The sequence below is a fragment of the Miniopterus schreibersii genome, assembly GCF_964146895.1.
Source record: "Miniopterus schreibersii genome assembly, chromosome: 16".
Classification (NCBI taxonomy): Eukaryota; Metazoa; Chordata; class Mammalia; order Chiroptera; family Miniopteridae; genus Miniopterus; species Miniopterus schreibersii.
The window spans coordinates 9,804,747-9,824,975 of record NC_138116.1 but is presented as its reverse complement, the minus strand read 5'-3'; the positions used below and the strand labels follow the sequence as shown (position 1 = coordinate 9,824,975).

At 37.2% G+C, this 20,229-nt stretch overlaps 1 protein-coding gene across 11 annotated transcripts in view; it reads left to right on the top strand.

Annotated features, from left to right (window-relative positions):
- Positions 1 to 20,229, top strand: part of TANC2 (tetratricopeptide repeat, ankyrin repeat and coiled-coil containing 2) — a 203,582-nt gene that overhangs the window by 129,798 nt on the left and 53,555 nt on the right. For all 11 annotated transcript variants that reach the window (XM_081162722.1, XM_081162731.1, XM_081162730.1 and 8 more), the window contains 4 exons: positions 1,240 to 1,373; positions 6,243 to 6,474; positions 10,662 to 10,828; positions 14,359 to 14,966. In XM_081162722.1, the coding sequence (XP_081018848.1) occupies positions 1,240 to 1,373; positions 6,243 to 6,474; positions 10,662 to 10,828; positions 14,359 to 14,966 (1,141 nt within the window). The remainder of the gene's footprint in view (positions 1 to 1,239; positions 1,374 to 6,242; positions 6,475 to 10,661; positions 10,829 to 14,358; positions 14,967 to 20,229) is intronic.

Genomic DNA, 20,229 nt, shown 5'->3' with positions numbered 1-20,229 from the left:
TAATCACTACCCTCCCTACTCTGCTCCTTTCAGAAGTCTGTTTTGCCAGTTTGCTGCGCACATGGCTTACTAACTTTTATTTCTACTGTTCTCTGAATACTGTTCGGAGGAAACAGAGAGGAAAGACACTCAGACAGAAAAGAAGGCATATTTAAAAGGAAAGGGCTAGAAGGCAGAAGGTATTAATATAATAATTACCCACAAAATCAAATATCAGATAAAGGGGAATGGGGTGAGGAGAGGGAGTGAACAACAGAAATAATAGAGTGACAGTCACTGAACTTGACCTCAGCTAACACTTTCCTCAAGCTTTTTTCACTGGCATCTCCCACAGCTACCCTCCTACAATTATTCAGAACTGTATCCAGTGACAAGGGAATTTACCAGTTGAAGGGAAAACAGCTCAGTTAGTCCTACTGGTAGGGACTTGAATGAGGACTATCTTCCCCAATTCCTTCTCCTTTTCAATACCTATTGACCATCAATTAACAGTCTACTTATTTTGATACCCATTTTTAAAGTATGATCTGTATTCATAAATATGTTCTGTAGTTTCTAATAGTAGGTAAGACATTTTCTAAATTACATGAACAAACGGAATTATTTAAAAAACAGCTCTATTAAGCTATAATTCACACACCATACAATTCACCCATTTAAATTGTTCAGCTCAGTGTTTTGTAGTATACTCATTCACAGAATTGTACAGCAGTTACCATAATCTAATATTAGGACATTTACATCCCCCCTGAAAGAAATCCTATGCCCTTTAGTAGTCAATCTCCATTCTCCCCTTAACTTCCTACCACCACCCCCTGGTAACCACTAATTTACTTTTTGTCCCTATAGATTCTGTTTTCTGGGCATTTCATATAAATAAAATTATACAACATATGGCCTTTTGTAACTGGCTTCTCTGAGTGAGTGTAATATTTTCAAGGGTTATCCATATTGTAGCATAGATCAGTATCTCGTTTGTTTTTATTGTCAAGTATCCATTGTGTGGATACTCCACATTTTAAGCATTCTTCAGTTGATGGACATTTAGATTGTTTCCACTTTTTAGCTCTTATTAGTATTTGTATACAAGTTTTTGAGTGGACATATGTTTTTATTTCTCTTGGGTACCTACATAGGAGTAGAATCGCTGGATCATAGAACAGATGGAATTTAACCAATCTTCCTTTAGTTCAGAGTTTTATGATTTTCTGATGCAAACATCTCATCTTTTTAATCCAGATGTGGATGCCAACAGAGAGCTGCCACTCACACAGCCACCTTCAGCCCACTCATCCATCACCAGTGGAAGCTGCCCAGGAACTCCAGAAATGCGCAGACGGCAGGAGGAGGCTATGCGGAGACTAGCCTCACAGGTACAATAGGATTTTCAGGTTTGGGACATGTTAGTTTCATTTTAACATCAAGGGGGCAAAGGTAGGGAGACCCTAGACAAAGTGAACAAAAATATGTACAGGTATACCATGAGAACATGGAGAAAAGTTTTTTTCTTTGCTGTTCCTAGAATACTTTATTATTATGGAACCAGAAACCTTAGAGTTGGAAAGGAATGGATAGATAAGGAAGTTTATGTTTGGGTTTTAGATTTCTCTATATTCTTAAAATATATTTTTATTGACTTCAGGGAGAGGTAGGGAGAGGGTAAGAGAGATAGAAACATCAATGATAGGAGAGTCATTGACTGCCTGCGTCCTGCAGGCCCCTCACTGGGGATTGAGCCCGAAACCCTGGGCAGGTGCCCTGACTGGGAATCAAACCAAGATCTGGATCATAGGTCAATGCTCAACAGCTGAGCCATGCCAGCCTGGCTAGATTTCTGTTTTTTATCAAAGTAATGCATACACATAGTTTAGAAAATCAAAAATACTCAAAAACAGAATAAAAACCTACAATTCTCTTCCACCCTTCAACCCACCTCTTTCCAAAGGCAGCCACTTTCTACTCTTAGGGCAGTTTCTCTGATCTTTACCTTCATATTTCTAATTACTATTCATATACTGCTGTAACTTTTTTTAGCAGTTTTACACATTATATATTGCTTCTTATGGATGATTTTAGCTCTTTTATCTTCTTCCCTCCCTCATCTCAGTACAGTTATATAATGATTTTTGTCTGAATCCATGTTACAGTATTTCCAGTATTTATGCAATACAAATATGGTTCACTGTGGAGCTAAGAATAACAGTTTCCCTCTTGAGCAATTTTGTCTTGCCTGGGCTTATGAAATGCCTCATTTTAAAATTTGCTTATTTTTGCCCAGCTGGGCGTGGCTCAGCAGTTGAGCATCAACCTAGGATCCAGGAGATCTCGGTTCAATTCCCGGTCAGGGCATATGCCCGTGTTGTGGGCTCAGTCCTCCGCAGGGGGCATGCAGGAGGCAGCTGATCACTGACTCTCATCATTGATGTTTCTATCTCTCTCGCTCTCCCTTCCTTTCCCTGAAATCAATAAAGATTTATTTATTTATTAATAAATAAAATAAAATAAAATTTGCTTATTTTTCTTCAGACCTAAGGCTGAGTCACTCTATAACCCTTAGTAGCATTGTAAAATACCTCTCAATACAGTTTTCCACATAAGTTACATTTTTGCCCTGGAGACAGCCTTCCCAGAGCGCTCCATGGAGCTCAGTCTGAACCCATGGTGCTCTCAGGGCTTACCACCTAGTTGTTATCCTTGAAATTCTCATGACCTCGTCCTGTGTTTGATCCCATGTCATCATCTTTCTTGATTTTTATTTCTCATTTTGGTGGAGCACATCTTCCAGTAGTTTCCTAAGAAAGAATGCAGGGAGGTAAGTTTGTTGAAACAATGTTTCTAAAAGCATCTTTGTTTCATTCTCATACTTTATTATTTATTTGACATAGTATATAATTCTAGGTTAAAAATTCTTTTCCCTCAGAATTTTGAAGGCATTATTCCATTGTCTTGAACTTCCAATATTGCCGTTAAATAATATGGTGCTCTTCTTATTGCTAATTCTTCATATATACCTCTGTCCACTAAGAGGGCCCAAAAGCTATGACACTTCAATTGCAATGAGCACACCTACTGCTCAGATCTTGTTTTCTAAACATCATTTGTCAATAAAATAAACTTGGGCTCTGGAGAAGTAAATGATGCCAGATCTGGGGCAGGGTGGTAAATATAAGATGAGCCTGGAACATCTTGTGGTTCCAGAAAGCAAGAAACTGCTTTTAAAAAGTTGGGGGCTTCTTGCCCTGGCTGGTGTGGCTCAGTTGATTGGAGCATTGTCCAGTACACTGAGACGTCATGGGTTCAATTCCCAGTCAGGTCACATACCTGATTGCGGGTTTGGTCCCTGGTTGGGCTGTACAAGAGGCAACCAATCAATGTTTCTCTTTCTCACCCTTTCTCTCTCTGAAATCAATTAAGAACACATTTAAAATACATATATATGAGAGCTGACCTGAAGAAAGCGCAATTGCAACATTAGAAATTAACTGATATAAATGCCAGTCATTATGTGTAAATTAAATTTTTGTCCAAATAAATTCCAGATGTTCAAAGATGACTTTTCTTGATGGGATATTAGCTTAATCCTATCACAGATTATTTATTTGAAATAGGAAATGGTCTTTGGAGAGTGAAGGCCTTTGACTTTTAACACAAGCCTGACAGGTTTGCTGCCACTCAGTCATTTGATTAGGGCCTTTAATGAGGATTGCACTTAGTTTTATAATTTCTTGTGTACAGTGTTAAGTCAGAAGCTCTTTACGTAAACCCAAGGCTATACTGACCTCCAGTCTTTTCTTTTGTCTATATATCCTACAAACCTCCCCTTGTCTTTCTGCCCTTACAGAAGTAATCTAAAATTCACTCACTGTCTTAAAAAAATTCATGCGATTTTGGTCAGATCTGATATATTTTTGATAGAATTGTTTTAATAAGTAATATGATATTGCATACCAACTATACTTTAAAAAAATTTAAAGTTTAGGGATTTAACATAAGAAAAACTTAAGGTGGAAAAGTTAATAATATATAAAAGACATAACTGAAAATGAAATTTCAACAGGTCATTGTGAGAAACAAAAATTCACCAAGGAGAAAGGATTTACCTACTTGCTTTATTGAGGGTGAACTAATTCCGAACCATTTCCAGTAAGTTGGAATAATAGTCACCGAGTATGGGTGGCCATGGTGACTTCCTCAAAGCTGTAGGGAGTTACCTTACATCCATCACCGAACACTGATACAATGACAGACTGAAGAAAAGAACTACATTCCCAGATTTGTTTCCTATTTGTATACGTAAGGAAAGTTGTAGATAATGTTAATAGATAATTTGCAGGAAGTACTAAATGTTTTTGACAGATTGTATGTACCTATACATACTACGTAACTGTTTTGAAATGTCTAGTAAATAACCTAATTTGAAACACAGTGCAAATTTTATGAAGATGTTGAATTACCTTTCTGCCTGAATTCTGCAAAAGAATCAAGACTTTATATTTGGAATGCCAAAGAAATATTTAAAATTAAAAGAGAGGTAGACATAGAAGGGGCACCTTTAGCAATGTTATTTAACCTTTGTTTGATAAAACCTCATTCAGCTAAGAGTGCAGATGGTTTTTAATTATAGCAGGAAAAGAACCCGCTTCCTAAATTTCAGAATTTTTATCTTCAAATTTATCCCATTACTTTAGGTAAAGGGTAAGTTAACAGCTGATTTGCTCAGCTGTGTTTTGCCTTGAGCTGTAGAGTCAATTGAAGTAAAATATGGTGAGTGTTCATATTGATTCAGAGGTTTGCTGTTTGCTTTTTATAAAGTGGAGATTTGTATCCATGTGGACATAACCACTGACATTCATGGTTCATTGAGAGGACAAATTAATTGCTGCCAAGTTTTCTCTTTGGGTTCCTTACTTCAGCAATGACCACTCTACCTGAAGAAAAGAGTAGAGGTTTTTTTAGTATAATTTCTCATTTCCAATTCCATATTGTGATCAGGTATCATTGCTTCACTCACAAGCAATTCCTATCAGCAGTTTTGTATGTGTGGTAACATTTTCTGTATTGTTCAATTTTTTTTATGCTTAATGAGAGGTATTTCAGGTATTAAGGTGACATTTCCAGCATTTGTTAAAGAGCTAGGATGACCATACCTACAGATTAGGAGTGTGTTCAAAGCAGGACACTTTAATGGATGATTCTTGTTCTTTGAGAGATGGTTGAAGAGCTAGAGTCCCAATAATGTATCTGTGAGTGCTCTTGGGACAAATTTCAAATGCCTATAGGCACAAAACCAGTGGCTGAAAAAGAGACTATATAGAACCTTGATGATGACAGTGATGGTGATGGAGAGAAGGAGGAAGGTGATGATGATGGAGGCAGCTGTGCACATACTATGTGCTGAACGCCATGCCATGCGCCTTCCACACACTCAAGCTGCATTTCCCCTGCCAACTTCATGTTATCTACACAATCTTATTACTTTTGTAACAGAATAATCTGGATTAAAACCACTCTCTGCACTTGCCCTTGAGGCAAAGAATAAGCTCTGCAAATTCAAACAAAAAAATCCAGTCCTTAAAACTCCAGGTTCCAGCCAGACAGCCCAGACCCTAGGTGATATTAAGACTCATACATTTCCTAAATTCTTTGAATTTAAGACCTTCATCTAACAAAAATCTCACTCCTTTCCTTCTTCCTGTTAACTCATTTTGATTCTCTTGTCTCGAAGTGCTCAGAAAATATTTAATGATAATTCTTAAATCTGAATTATTTTATTTTTATAAGGCTGTTTATGGCATAACTGTAATTTTAAAAATGATGACTTATAAACAAATATGTTTGATAAGACTAATATATGTTTTTTCTCTGAATATCTTATTTTTAATACTTTGTTATAAAATCAGAATTTTTCCTATACTGCTTCATGCTGAATAAATTTTAGAGAGATTAATGTAAATATTTATTCTCAGGCTTGCTTCCTATTTCTTATAATCCAGAGGGAAAACTCATTTGTATTTATAAGTACTAATTGATAGATAATTATGATATCATATGTACATAGTAAAAGTATGTTATCAAATTTCTGATCTTAGATAAATCAGACAGTTTCTGAGTTAGCAACTTTTATTCTTACTTGAAAAAGTTGAGGAATGGAGAGACAGAAGACCATGTTCGAGAATATAATAACTCTGGATATTGCTCTTGTGACTGATAAACCTGTCTGCATTCTCATCTTTCTTTTGTAGGTGGTTGCCTATCACTATTGCCAAGCAGATAATGCCTACACCTGCCTGGTGCCAGAATTTGTTCACAATGTTGCTGCCCTGCTCTGCCGCTCCCCTCAGCTGGCGGCCTATAGGGAGCAGCTTCTTCGGGAGCCTCACCTACAGAGCATGCTGAGCCTTCGTTCCTGTGTTCAAGACCCCATGGCCTCTTTCCGGAGGGGAGTCCTGGAGCCCCTGGAGAATCTCCACAAAGGTACAGATGAAGTGCAAAGAAGGTGAAAGGTGGAAGCTTTGGAGCCCAAGTTCACCTGCAGCATGTTATAGAAATGACTTTTTTATCACATTGCCAAAACCAAATTTCCCATAGCTGATGTCCTACAGGATACAGTTAACAGATAAAAGATTTTACTTCAAAAATAAAAATTCCTATAGGAAGTGCTACTTTATAAAAATTCTGATTATATCATTTCTAAATATGACGCAGTTTTCTTGTACTAATGATAGTAGAGCTTCTAGTCCTTTCTGTGAAGTTCAAATTAATCAGTAATGTCATGGCTCCAGCTCAGTGTTGTGGAGTTTGCACTGTTAGAAACCTCCAGCCTTTATGCTTGCTGCTTTTTATTACTCTCCAGTTCAGGTAAAAGGAAATAGCATCCATGTTTACACAACTCATTGTATATACTAAAAATCACTTAATTGTCCACTAAAGGGTATAAAGGTATGTTTTTAAGTGGGAGGAAAAATGAAATGGGACCCTTCCCCCTCTCATCCTCTTTTCCTTGGCATCTCTGGTGTCCGCTATGGCCTAGGGGCAGCCGCTGCCTCCTTGATCCATTTCTGCCCCATCCCCTTAACAATGTTTTGTCAATTCTGGAAGGCAAAGAAAAAGATTTGAGTAAGCATGAGATTCCTGAGCAATTCTGTTTATTCCTGGGAGACTTATTTACCTTTCCCGAGGCTTTTGGAGATACTCAGAAGAAAGAACAAGTGATTATAATTTCCATTCTCTTGGTTGCCATCTTCAGTTATTTCAGCCTTCATGCTGGTTGCTCAAATACTAAAGTTTCTCTTCTCAATTCTGATTATCTGTCTGTATCTCTACTACCTATTAGCTTTACCATACCCTAGACTTTTTTAAATCTTGAAATTTCTTCACAAATATGTTTAAGTATTTTCTGTACATTGAAGTTTCTCAGCTACCAATGTGAAATGAAAGGTCATACTAATTTGTTATTACCACAAAAGGAAGATAATTCACATGTAATGTGCAGCTTTTCTGAACAAAAATGTTGTCTGATATGAGCCACCTTTTCACTTTTGATAATTTCTGTGCAATATACCAATAATAAAATCTCGTGAACTGGGATTCAGTTCTGACTTTGGTACTTGCTACCATCTCTTCTCATGCTGTTTCTATAATTCTTACTTCTCTCAGGTACCTAAGTAGAGTCTTACGATGGGACTGGTAAGGAAGACAGTTCAAGTATTTGTTGTATACATGTAAGAGGGCAGTGGGGAATCTCTGGCAAATGTGTGTGTGTGTGTATATATATATATATACACACACACACACACACATACACACACAAGGGATTAAAAACAAGGATTAAAGCATTTAGGACACCTTTACAAAGACTTATCAGCTAGAACAGTGGCTCCTAAGAGCCAGTCCATTTAAGGTTTTCATTAGTCCATGGCAAAATAAGGAAATAGAAATAGCCTACTTGAAACCTGATTCATTTTATGGACCAATGTCACCCCAATAGATTCAATTTTTTAAAATCCTGTAAATATAGATGTAGTTTTTCATATGCATGTATGTGATGTTTAGATAGGTTATGTCTCTCCTACTTCTTTAATATTAAAATATTTTTTATTCTATGAAATAATGGTGATAGTAGATAGTAGTTGTACTTCAAATATTCTTACATTTAAATATGTAAGTAGCAATTTTTTTTAATTTGTCTGTAAACTCTTCTAATAACCCACAAAGGTTTGAAAATGAACGTATAGGACCATTCTTATAAAGCTGATTGCATTTGAAAGGCACAGTCTAAAGATCCTCGGAGTCTTACCTTTTAAGTTGACTATTGAAAGACTTCATCATCTAGCAAAGAAAAATGAAATTTAGGAATAGTTCTCAGTGTTTTGCACCATTAGTACCATTTAGAAATTCTTTGCCTTTATTCATCTGAATCCTAAAAAATGTATTTTTAGATAAACATGCCATACTTATTTTTTTAACAGATGAAGTATTTTTGACACCTCATAGCACCTGTATTAATAAGTGACTTCTGAGTATCTCAAAAAAAGAAAAAAGCCAAGATTTAGAACAATATAATTACCTTAAGTGGGGCCCTTATTTATTTATTTTTTAAATGATATATTATCTACTTTACCCCTGGGATGGAGTAATACAATCTACTGGGAATTTATGCAAATAAAAATTTAATTTAATCTTACTAGCCACCGAGTTGTTTTGTTCATTAAAACATCTAGGTCACAATTTAGAGCATGTTCTTGATCTTTGTGTTTGAGAATGTGTTTGAAATGTTTTCCCAAAGAAAATCTCAACAGGTGCATTATTGTCAGCCCTTTTCTCACTTGAAAATCATGGCTTTCTTATGAAGGAGCCTGGGTGAAGTTAAAGGAAGTATAATTGAAGTGGTAGAGACAGTGGTGTGGTGGTAAATTTTTAACAACCAGCTGCAGGAGGAGGGTTTATAACATTTGTCAGTTTCCATTGTGTAAATAAATATTCCCACCTTGCCAGTTTTAGGCTACCAGCTCTTAAAAGTATTGCAGTGGGTTCTCCTGAACCAGTCAGGATGGCTCCCATCCACCACTGGGTGGGGGCCAGGTGATGGTGGTCAGAAACAAGGAATAGGTCTAGTATATCTGCCCAGCAGAATGCAAGGAGAAAATTCCTCTGTGGAAATTAAAGACACAGTTACACTTAAGAGCTCCAGGGTCCTCAAAATCAAGAACATAAGAGCCCCCAGTTGTGCTGGTAAATCCCAATTAGTGCCAAGCAACTCCTTTCTCTGCCTTAATTCTTTGGACTCATGAAAGGAATAATGTGCTTTCTCAGCACTCCCTCATACAGAATGCTGTTTCATACAGAATGCTGTCTCACATAGAATGCTGTCTCATATAGGGTAATCACTGTTAATAGTGAGAGCTGGAATCTTAGTTCATGTCTCTTCCTAAAAAGTTACCAGGTGATAACCAGGCAAAAACTCTTTATAACTTGAAAACTGCCTTACAGAGCTTAGGATATTGAAATTAAATTCCTTTATGTAAAGCTTATACTTTAGGGGGGAAATATAAAGTCGTATTAATCATGCAAAATGTAAAACCAAAATATGTAGACTTTCAGTTGGTCTTGACTCTTTAAAGGCTAACAGAGACACTCTTGTACACAAGTTCATAGAGCTTTCCTTTTATCCCCAGCTTCATCTCTTTCCTCCTCAGATAGAACCTGTTTCCCACTTCAGGCATAAAATGACTTCTCCCTTCCCCCTGCCTTCCTCCCTTTGGAATCTGTAAGGTCCTGCTAGCTGGTAACGTTTACTTACTACTCAACTCATTTGTGCTAAAATGTTCCTTCAACCTGGGGATTTTTTAATCTCTTAATTGTTCAATGTAGTTTAAAAATCAGTAAGCATTTAATGAGAGTAGAAGCCTGCAATCTTGCCAAACCTTCTACAGCCTAGCCCTAAAGATAAACTGATTTTGTTAATTTAGGATAGAATAGAGTTCAGGAGGGAACTGGACACAAACATGGCAGACTTCATGTGACTTCTCCTCCCCTGGGAAGATGATGCAAGGGTCTAGTCCCACTAAAGCTGTTTTAGGGATAGTCTAGGAACTACTAGTTCTGTAAGAGCTTGTGATCCAACCTGCCTAGTTAAAATCTGTCTCTTGGTTGGGATTCCTTTTCTTTGTTCCCCCATCCCTTCACACTGCGCATTCATATTTAGTCCTGCATACTGCTTTGGACTTGAAATTAAACCTTTTTTTTTTAATTCCCAAAGGAACATGTGATTCTGTTCTCTTTAATGAAACCATCAGAAAAAATATCAACACATTCTTTTCAGCTTTTTCAAGTATAAGAGAAAAATGAATTACCATGTGCAGATTCTCATAAATGCAATGCTCAGACTGTCTCACATCTGATAACATGGGGGAAATTATAATGATGATACATACATTTTAGACATATGTGACAAAAGCTTTCACACTTGATGAAAACAAAATGAATTCACTAAATGAATTATTCTATGTCTTTATAATAAATTATGTACCCTGAGTACTTAGTAAACAAATGAAGGACCCTTTCTAATATTTTTTTTCCAAACAGATAAGTAATTAAAGACCCAAAAAGAACTCACTTATCCACTTGGTAATTATTAAGTAATTTGTTTCTTTCTGCCTCAGAGAGAAAAATTCCAGATGAAGATTTCATCATCTTAATTGATGGATTAAATGAAGCAGAATTTCACAAACCGGATTATGGGGATACAATTGTATCATTTCTGAGTAAAATGATTGGAAAATTTCCTTCCTGGCTCAAACTAATTGTAACAGTTAGGACCAGTTTACAGGTATGTGTTTGCTTTTGGAACATAAATTATTTCCCTTAGAGAGTACTTAAACTGAAAAAGTTCTAGGTCCTTGTTCCTTTAGTGATGAGTTTTACTAAACCTCTACCATGTCCTAGAGCTGTAGCAAGAATAATTCCCCAAGCGCATATTTTGAGAGTAAGAGATTTGATCTAGAGAGAGCATTCTCTGTATATGACTCTCTTAGCTCAGATTCCCATTCCTATTGCTCTGGATAAGTTTTGATAAAATGTCCTTCAAAATAGCAAGAAAAGAAAGTGTCCATTTTTCTAGACATTGTCCTGAGGACAAACAGTAATGCAAATAGAGTTCCCAACTCTAATTTACTGTTTGACTTTTGTTTTATATTTTTTATCATTTGATGCCATACTAAAGTTGGTCCAATCTACAGTCTAGAGTCAGATTTTCTAGTTCCTCCTCTGCTGCTACTTGAACAACTTTCCTGTAGCATGATAGTGGACTTCTGTGTGCCTTCCTCTAAGAAATATTGACAGTGTTAAGGTTTGAGATTAAATTTACTACAACTAGGAGATAAGATTTCTTTTTAATTACCTCCCCTGCTCACTCACTGATCACTTAATGGCCCAGACGAAGGACTAGGAATGTGGAAACTGAGCCTGTAAAGACATACAGTCTAAGGATAACTGACCCCACCTTCGCTGCCATTCTCACTGTAGCTGAGTTGGTATTTCCCATTCTTTACATATCCACACTTGGTTTGGAACATGATTTCTCAACCTTTTTTCCCCTAACAAGCTATCTTTTTGATGAACATTAAAATATTTAAATGAACATTAAAATCTCATATATTATATACCTATTCCACTATAGCAGGTCCTCAAGTAATGTCATTTCATTCAGTGTTGTTTTGCTATAACACTGATGAGATGCCATGGGAATTTAATTCTTGTTTGTATCAATTAGCCTGTGGTAAAATTGGTTTTGTTATATATTGTTTCACTTAAAGTGGCAGAACCTATTGACAAAGTTAAGTGAGGACTTACCGTATTTTGATGCAACCCCCTCATAACAATTGCTAATGTACAGAAAGTAATCTTAGCTTCCCTCCTTTTCCCCCTCCCAGGCACTTAGTATCATTCCTATATACTAACCAATTAGCTTTACTGTCCTCTTTGATCAAAAACTATACTTATAATCCTTGCTACCACCTTGCAGATGTTTGTTATTAATCTCAAAGTCATTTGAAGGGTGTGGATGAATCAACATCCACAAAAATGATGTAATCTACCATCGTCAGTCAGTAGCTTGATTGTTAAAGATGAAGGGTGAATAAAAGAAACTTCCAGGCACATAGTCTCTGCCTGATTTTACTAAATGTATGCTTAAAAGATGTTAGCCTCATTTATATTTTTACATAATGCCATGTGTAATCTCAAAAAACATTTTAAGTATGACTTGGTAGAGCAGATGACTTTAATCTTTCAGCTATGCCAAAGAGCAGGAAAAGTATTATACATATTAATCTACAAAGTCTAAATTTCAGGGTCTTAATAGACTTTCCAGATACTTCATTCACTTTAAGCAAGAATTTTTAAAAATTATTTTCTTTCAGCTCTGACAGTGAAATAATTTATAGGTGTTAAAAAATGAGTCCCCATATTGATCATTCATTCTTTCCACAAACATTTCTTAAGTTCTTCAGATGTGTCAGGCACTTTTTTGTAGCTAAGGATACAGCAATGAACAAGACAATTTTCCTGCCCTTTATGAAGATAAAGCTTATATTCTAGTGAGGAACACAAACAATAAATAAGTAAAAAATTAAACATACATATATTAAAGTTATAGGTAGTGTTAGTGCTGTGAAGACAGATAAAATAGGTTGAAGGGATAAATGGGGCAATAGTTATTTTAGATAGGGAGGATGGGAACGACCTTGCCAAGGATCCTTGTAAAGTGAGGAGACCTGACTTATCTTTTTAAAAGATTTTTTTGGGTGCTGGCTGTGTAGATAATAGGGGATCAAGAATGGAAGCAGAAATACAGGTGAAAGGTGATGGCCGAGACACTGTGAAGTGGTCATATTTGAATAAAGTCTTAAAGGAGAATGGGAAGGACTTGATGATGTGAGCAAGAGAGAGAAGATTCAAGGTGAATCATGGGCTTTCAGTGAGCAACTGGGTAAATGCTGGAAAGCAGAAAGATCACAGATTCCTCCTACGGTTTTTGCGTAGGGTTGGTGGTAATACCACTTATTGACATGGGAAGGTTTTGTGGAGGAGGGAAAAATTTAGCAGTTCTGGAAAATTCAGCAGTTCAGTTTGGTCACATTAGGTTTGTCTATGAAGCATCCAAATGTAAATGTTTAGTAGACAGAGAGAAAAGATGAGAGCTCAGGGGAGATGACTAAGCTGGAAACAAAGTTAGGCATTATCTGCATAGATATGATATTTAGAACTACAGAACCAAATTAACCGTTCTAGGGAAGGAGTGGCTAGATAAAAGAATGAAGACCTGAGCCTGGGTGGACTGAGAAATGAAAGAGCAGCCAGCAAAAAAGCCTGGGTGGGAGTAGACAGTGTGCTAAGAGGAAAACTAGGGGAGCATGCTGTGGTAGCAAGCTGCAGAAGTGACTCAAGGAGAAAGGTGTGATCCCCTGGTAAAATACTGCTGCTGAGAGGCTGGGAAAGATGAGAACTACAACTTGATTATTGGGTTTGGCAAGGTGACGATTATTGATAACCTTTACAAAACCATTTCAGTGAAGTGATGGTGCTGAAACCTGATTGCAACAAATGGAGGAAAGAATGGGAAGGGCAGAATTAGGTACAGTACATAGAGAAAACTTTTATGTGAAATTTTACTAAAAAATGGGAGCAGAGGTATAGGACTGTTGCTGGAGGGAGGAATTATAGGGTCATTTGTGTGATCCAGTAGAGGAGAAGAAATTGATGGCAGGGAAGAGAGTGGATACTCACAGAAGCAAAGTGTGTCAGCAGATGAGAAAAGATGGAGTCCAGAGCATTAAGAGTCACCACAAATCCCTGTCAACATAATGTCCAAGCTGATCACCAAGGTACCAAGCTTTCCACTATTAGAAGTATTCCTTTGGGCTAAGGCATCTTCAAAAGGTCTACAATAAAATGCATCATTTTATTCTGAGGGTTAGAAAGCCACATTTTTATATGGCATTCTTTGAGTCCTTGTGCATTTCTCTTTGACATTATACCATGGTTTACACTGAGAAAAATTACCAAAAAAATTATATGGCACTCAGTTTTTCTATTTACTTAGGGATGTCACTTAGAATATTGACCATCCCTAAAGAATCCTTTATGAAGAACCATAAAAAATTATCTTAAGTCTCAATATTAGGAAGAGTATTCCTCCTGTGCAACTAATTTGTTTTAATCTATGCATATTAATACTTAATTATGTTTTCTTTAGCCACTCAGAAGGTCAGAATAAATTTTTGGACCCCATAGTTTATCATAAGAGTTAGGGGAAACTGAAGGTCTTTCTGTCTATCTCTCTCTCTCCATCTGTTTTAGGAAATTACCAAGCTGCTGCCTTTCCATAGGATATTTTTGGATCGACTAGAAGAGAATGAAGCCATAGACCAGGACCTGCAGGCTTACATCCTGCACCGGATACACAGCAGCTCAGAGATCCAGAATAACATTTCACTTAATGGCAAAATGGACAATACTACATTTGGCAAACTCAGTTCTCATCTCAAGACCCTCAGTCAAGGGTCCTATCTATACCTGAAACTCACATTTGACCTCATAGAGAAAGGCTATCTAGTATTAAAGAGCTCTAGCTACAAAGTAGTTCCTGTTTCACTCTCTGAGGTTTATTTGCTCCAGTGCAATATGAAGTTCCCAACCCAGTCTTCCTTTGACCGGGTGATGCCTCTCCTGAATGTGGCAGTGGCCTCTCTCCACCCACTGACTGATGAACATATCTTCCAGGCCATCAATGCTGGTAGCATTGAAGGCACTCTAGAATGGGAGGACTTTCAGCAGAGAATGGAGAACCTCTCCATGTTTCTAATCAAGCGCAGAGACATGACTCGTATGTTTGTACATCCTTCTTTTCGAGAATGGCTTATCTGGAGAGAAGAAGGAGAGAAAACCAAATTTCTCTGTGATCCCAGGTAAGCCATAGATTTGTAATAAGCAATTCTGAGCCTATTTTGTATTTACTGCATGGAGCCATGGGTATTGAAAGCAATGAGAAGTGTTCTCCATTGAACATTTCACATAAAGGAAATATCTCTGCTTCTTCTCAAGACAAGACTATAGTGAGATTAACTAATTTATTTCCTCACAGTGTTATTTCTTTGTGATTCAAAATCTGCATAGATATGTAGAATGCTCTCATACATTCCTGTATTTTCCTAAATAATTTTCTCTGGTCATACTGGTGATCCCAGGCTGTAATTAATTTAGCCATTTAACAGACTTCCGCAGTGTTCTTCAGATGTGAAGAAAGAATTGATATATTATTTACCTCTTTGACTTAGAACAGAATCATTTTAAAATTGCGGTTGCCCTTTTAAAAGCCATACCATTGTTAAAATCACCAATGACTAACCCCATTAAAGCCCAGCCAGTGCTGAGAGTTACATTGGAAAATGGAATCTTAAATCTCATAGCTGAAAAAGACTGGTGACCAACTGAAGAGGTCATTTGGTCTAGCCACTTTACCTTTAGATAAATAAGGTGTCATTATTCCCATTTTACTATAAAGGCCTTAAGGTTCTGAATCACTTGCCCAACATCATCAAGGTACTAGGTGGGAGAAAGGAGGAGAGACTAGAAGAGGGATGGCAAATATATGGTATGTACCACCACTCCCCTGTCCTTCGTCCATGGCAGATAGCACTGCTTTACCCCAGCACTGTCTCCTGGTGAGCTTTACCCTGACTTAAGAATCTTTCTTGGCTCAACAAACCAGACTAAATATGAAACTGTTTCCCATTCTCTTGAGTAGAATCTAGATCTCTAGCATTCTAGGGGTGTATTCTTTCTACTCTACCACATTACCTTTTTAAATGAATTATTCCTTTAATAAAGTTGGTGTTTACAAAAGCAGGTCTGTTCCTGATTTCCTGGAAACAAGACACCAGCAACATAGGTGGCAAATGCAGAGCTTATTCTGGCTCAAAAAGAAGATAGGCCAAATTTGACTGCTCCTCGCACTGTGACTCATCAGAGAGACTAAACCTCTCTGACCGTGCTGAGGTTTTATTACTCTCCTGGCATGTTCTTCACCTGTCCTTATTAGAGACAACTGTGCTTGTGGGCATGCTGCTCAGCCTACTTCAGGCTGATTCATTAGAAAATTAGTTCCAGATTCTGATGACTATATCAAGCCAGGAGGAAGACTTCCTGGTATTTTCCCTCAGAGGGAAACTTAAACTAGTGGAAAGAACATGAACTTTTGAGTCTGATTACCTGCATAGAAATCTACTTCTTCTAGGAACTGTGACCTTTGGAAAGTTACATGTTTCTGAGACAGTTTTCTTATCTACATAAAAGGGATAATTCCTAAAGTTGTTGAGAATCAAATGAGGTCATGGAATAAGTATAATGCTTAGAATAGTACATAGTACATACAGAATATTTAGGAAATGTTTTTTTTCCTTCCCTCTCTTTGCAGTGATGAACCCTGAGGTTCACCTTAACTCAGTCCTGTGGCTAATTGGATAGGTGGCAACAGTCTTCTGCTATTAGCATTTTGGGGCACAAGATTTAAACAAACAAACAAAACCTGAATTTGAGTCTCTTCTGTGAATTGTATGTCATTCCCAAGAGGATTTTATGATAAACCCCACTAGTACTGCTACCGATGCTTAACACATAGAATTGCCAACCACATATTTAAGAAAAAGGGACCAATATAGAATTGCCAATAAACATTTTGAAATCAGTTTCCAGAGAAACTTTGCTAGCTGATCTGTTCTTTCATCCTGAAACATCTCAGAGGATCGAAAGCCAAGGTTCATGGTAGCTGGATTACCACTGAATTAACAGTATCCTTACAACAAATGAAACCCTCAGGGGCTCCCAAAGGAGAAAATGTGGTATTTATGAGCTATATCATGGCTTTACAGTCTTACCTTCTCAACATTGTCTATTAACTAGGAGCATTTCAGCAACAGGCTGATACACCAAGACAAGAAGAGCAAACACTTCTAACTTCAAACACTGTGTACAGGCCCACCTCAGAGATATTGCAGGTTCAGTTACAGACCACCACAGTAAAATAAGTCATAGTCTTTCTGTTTGTGGAGGGTCTTGCCTTCAATTTGTTAAAAAATGCAGCATCAGTGGAGCTCAATAGCATGAATCACAATAAAACGAGGTGTACCTGTAGTCTGTTCTGGTGATTGAATAACACTCAGGGCTGCCGAGGGATCATCATATATCACTTAATGGCAGAGAATAAAATAGTGGGACCAAGAGTTATCATAAAAGCTTCCTTACATTTCATTTCAGTTGGAATTCAGTCTTCTACCCAGCACTGTCTGGCACCAGCTTTGTTACTAAAGTATTGATCTCAGAGCTTGAGGCCCCCTGGGTCAATGAGATGGAAATTCACTAAAAATTTAATGCTATTGGCAAAGCCCAAGGTGGCCTTTCAAAGAAACTGGCTGTAATTGCTTTCCATTTCAGGCGAGTCTGATTAGTAGGGCTCTCTCCAAGCAAGATTTGTCTTTGTGGCCTTCAGCCTCTACTTCCTGTACATCTTTTTCCCTTTTGTTCTCTACTTTCTCTCCAGTTTCTCTCTAGAGCATCTAATGTATCTCAGAAGACCAGGGGAGACCAACTCAGTGCCTCTGAAATCACACTAGGTAGGCCAGTGCCTAATGTACATATTTCTTTGTAAGGAGAGCTTTCAGAAGCAAGGGAACATCTCTGTCTCTTCCAGTCCATTTTCCTGGACTTTCAACACTTACTTATTCACCCTGAATTTGTTGACCTTATTAGGGCATTAGACACAGATGAGAATATTCTACTGAAGCCAATAGTTGATCTTCATCAGAAATAGGCCACCCAGGGATATATTTCTGCTATGCTGAAGTCAGTAATCTGAGGATGGTGCTGGAAAGAGGAAATAGCAGAGCCAGAGGTCAGTGCTGCAGTTGAGACAGAGTTTTCTTCATTTTAAGTACCAGACTTCCTATTGTCCCAGAATCAGGGCAGAGAATTGACACCCCAGAGAGAATGAGCTAATGTTGAATAGACATATAACTGTCACAGAGAGATAAGTTATAGATGTATTTTCTTGGCTTGTCTTTGTATGTGTGTGCGTTTATCAAACTGGACACAAAGTATCACTCAAAAAACTTGTATTACATCAAAACTTGTAAGATTTGAGATTTGCATTCTACATAAAAGTATGTCCCTTAAAGCCCCCACAAACCTGAGACCTAACCATATTATTCTGCTTTTTTATTTCCCGCTATTCATTTCTGTCATATTCTGAAATTAATCTGTCCTATAATTTTATTCCCTCGGGCACTGAGATATCAGATTAACTCACTAATCTAATAAACTAATCTCTGCTGTTATGCTAATAAGAGGGAGGTAGAAACCCCATTTGAAGCAACTTATGCATTTTAAGTAAGTCTTTTGAGAGAAGTCACCAGCCTGTTACCTAACCTATTAATGACTTTGCTAGTTGAAATTTCAGACTGATAGAGTAGATAACTGGGGACCTCCAGCCTAGTGGTACTGTCTAGTTTTTAAAGCCTTGTGATGCTGCTTAATATTTCTCCATAGCTTTAGACCATCCCTGAATGAATTCCCACTCTATTTTTGTTTCCTTTCCTCACCATCTCTATTTCTTTAGTATTTAGTTTCTCCTTCCCTAGGAACAGCTTGCAGATCAACATATATATGTATAAATGGGAATATATGTAAGATTTTAATACAGAAATTAGAAGACTCAGCTGCCTTATTTTTAACTGTTTGAATAAAACACAAAGCTTGTTGTGAGCTTTTTGTAATGAATGCTGAGCTGATACAACGTGAGATTGTTATTTGGATGCCTAATTGATGTTGTCCTTATTTCCTCAAACTAAGAGAAGCAAATGTTATGGTGAGTGAAAAAGGGGAAAGGCTACAAAAATCCTATTTATACATATGAGGATAGTTGAGTACTAACTTGATTCTTTGTGAACAGAGTTGATACAATAAACGGTCTATTGAGATTTTTTTCTAATTATTTTGGCTATGTTCGTGAATTACCCATTGGAGACCTGATGCTCCAAATCCATGCCACAAAGCAGAGTGTCAGAGAAGAGTTTGTCTTCCTATAAAGGAAAACTCCCTCTCTGCCAGGGACCTGTACAGCCTGGCTCCTTGTAGAATACGTGGATCTGAAATGACCACACAATGGTGAATTGCAAGGTTGTGGTGATTTTGTTTGTTTGGTTTTTTTTAATCCAAACATGAGCCTCCAGGACGGACGACATTTAACCTTACCCATTGAAGCCACAAGCCCTCAAGTTGGGAGATGGGTTCTGGTTTCTAAAAGCATTAGGAAAGAATACAGCAAATGGATGGATCATGGGAAGAAAAATAGGGCTCCTGAAACTAAATCAGCCTTTAGGAGGTTTGGAAGAGTTAAAGCAAAGAGAAGGGACGTATAGCAAACATCTTTTACTAGCACTTGACCACTAGTAGATGATCTTAACCTGCCTGAAAATATTAACGGTCTAATCTATGCTCAAGGTTTAGATCTGCTTCACTTCTAATTCTTTTCTACCACTAAGGGGAAATCATTCTTCTGATGTCATGATTTGGATGTGTGATTTCCAGCAGAGATTTCATTAATCTGTCATGTTATTGGGGATTTGTCTAATTTATCAATAAATGTTTTTTCTTATTAAGTTTCTAACTCCCTATTGACATCAAGAGTAAATTTGAGACTCAAATTTGAAGTATTAGTCTAGTGACCATAGTTGTGGTTTTATGATATAATAAAGCAAGGGGAAAATTACATAAAATATAATGTGTATCTTGGAGTGTGTCCAGTTTGCCAATGCATGAGTGTTCTTCTACTTTATAAATTTCTCTCTCAGCATAAATCATGCGACCCACATCTATTAGTCAAATAGGCAAACTGTTCCCATCTTTAAAACTCTCATACCTTTGAAGATGGGCAGCAGTAACATTTTTTTCCTTTTTCAATCCAAAATTAAAGTTGGAAAAAGCTGGTAATCAGAATTCTTCCCCAACACATTTAAAACTGAAAACTGCTTGCTTATTCTTACTGTCATAGAAACTTGTGAAGTTTGCTAAGTTAATAAGTATACAGAGAAATAATTCTGCTTATAAGATGGAGAGAGAGCATCATTTTATGACTTGGCAGGCATGCAAGAGTCAACTAATGAAAACACAGAAAGG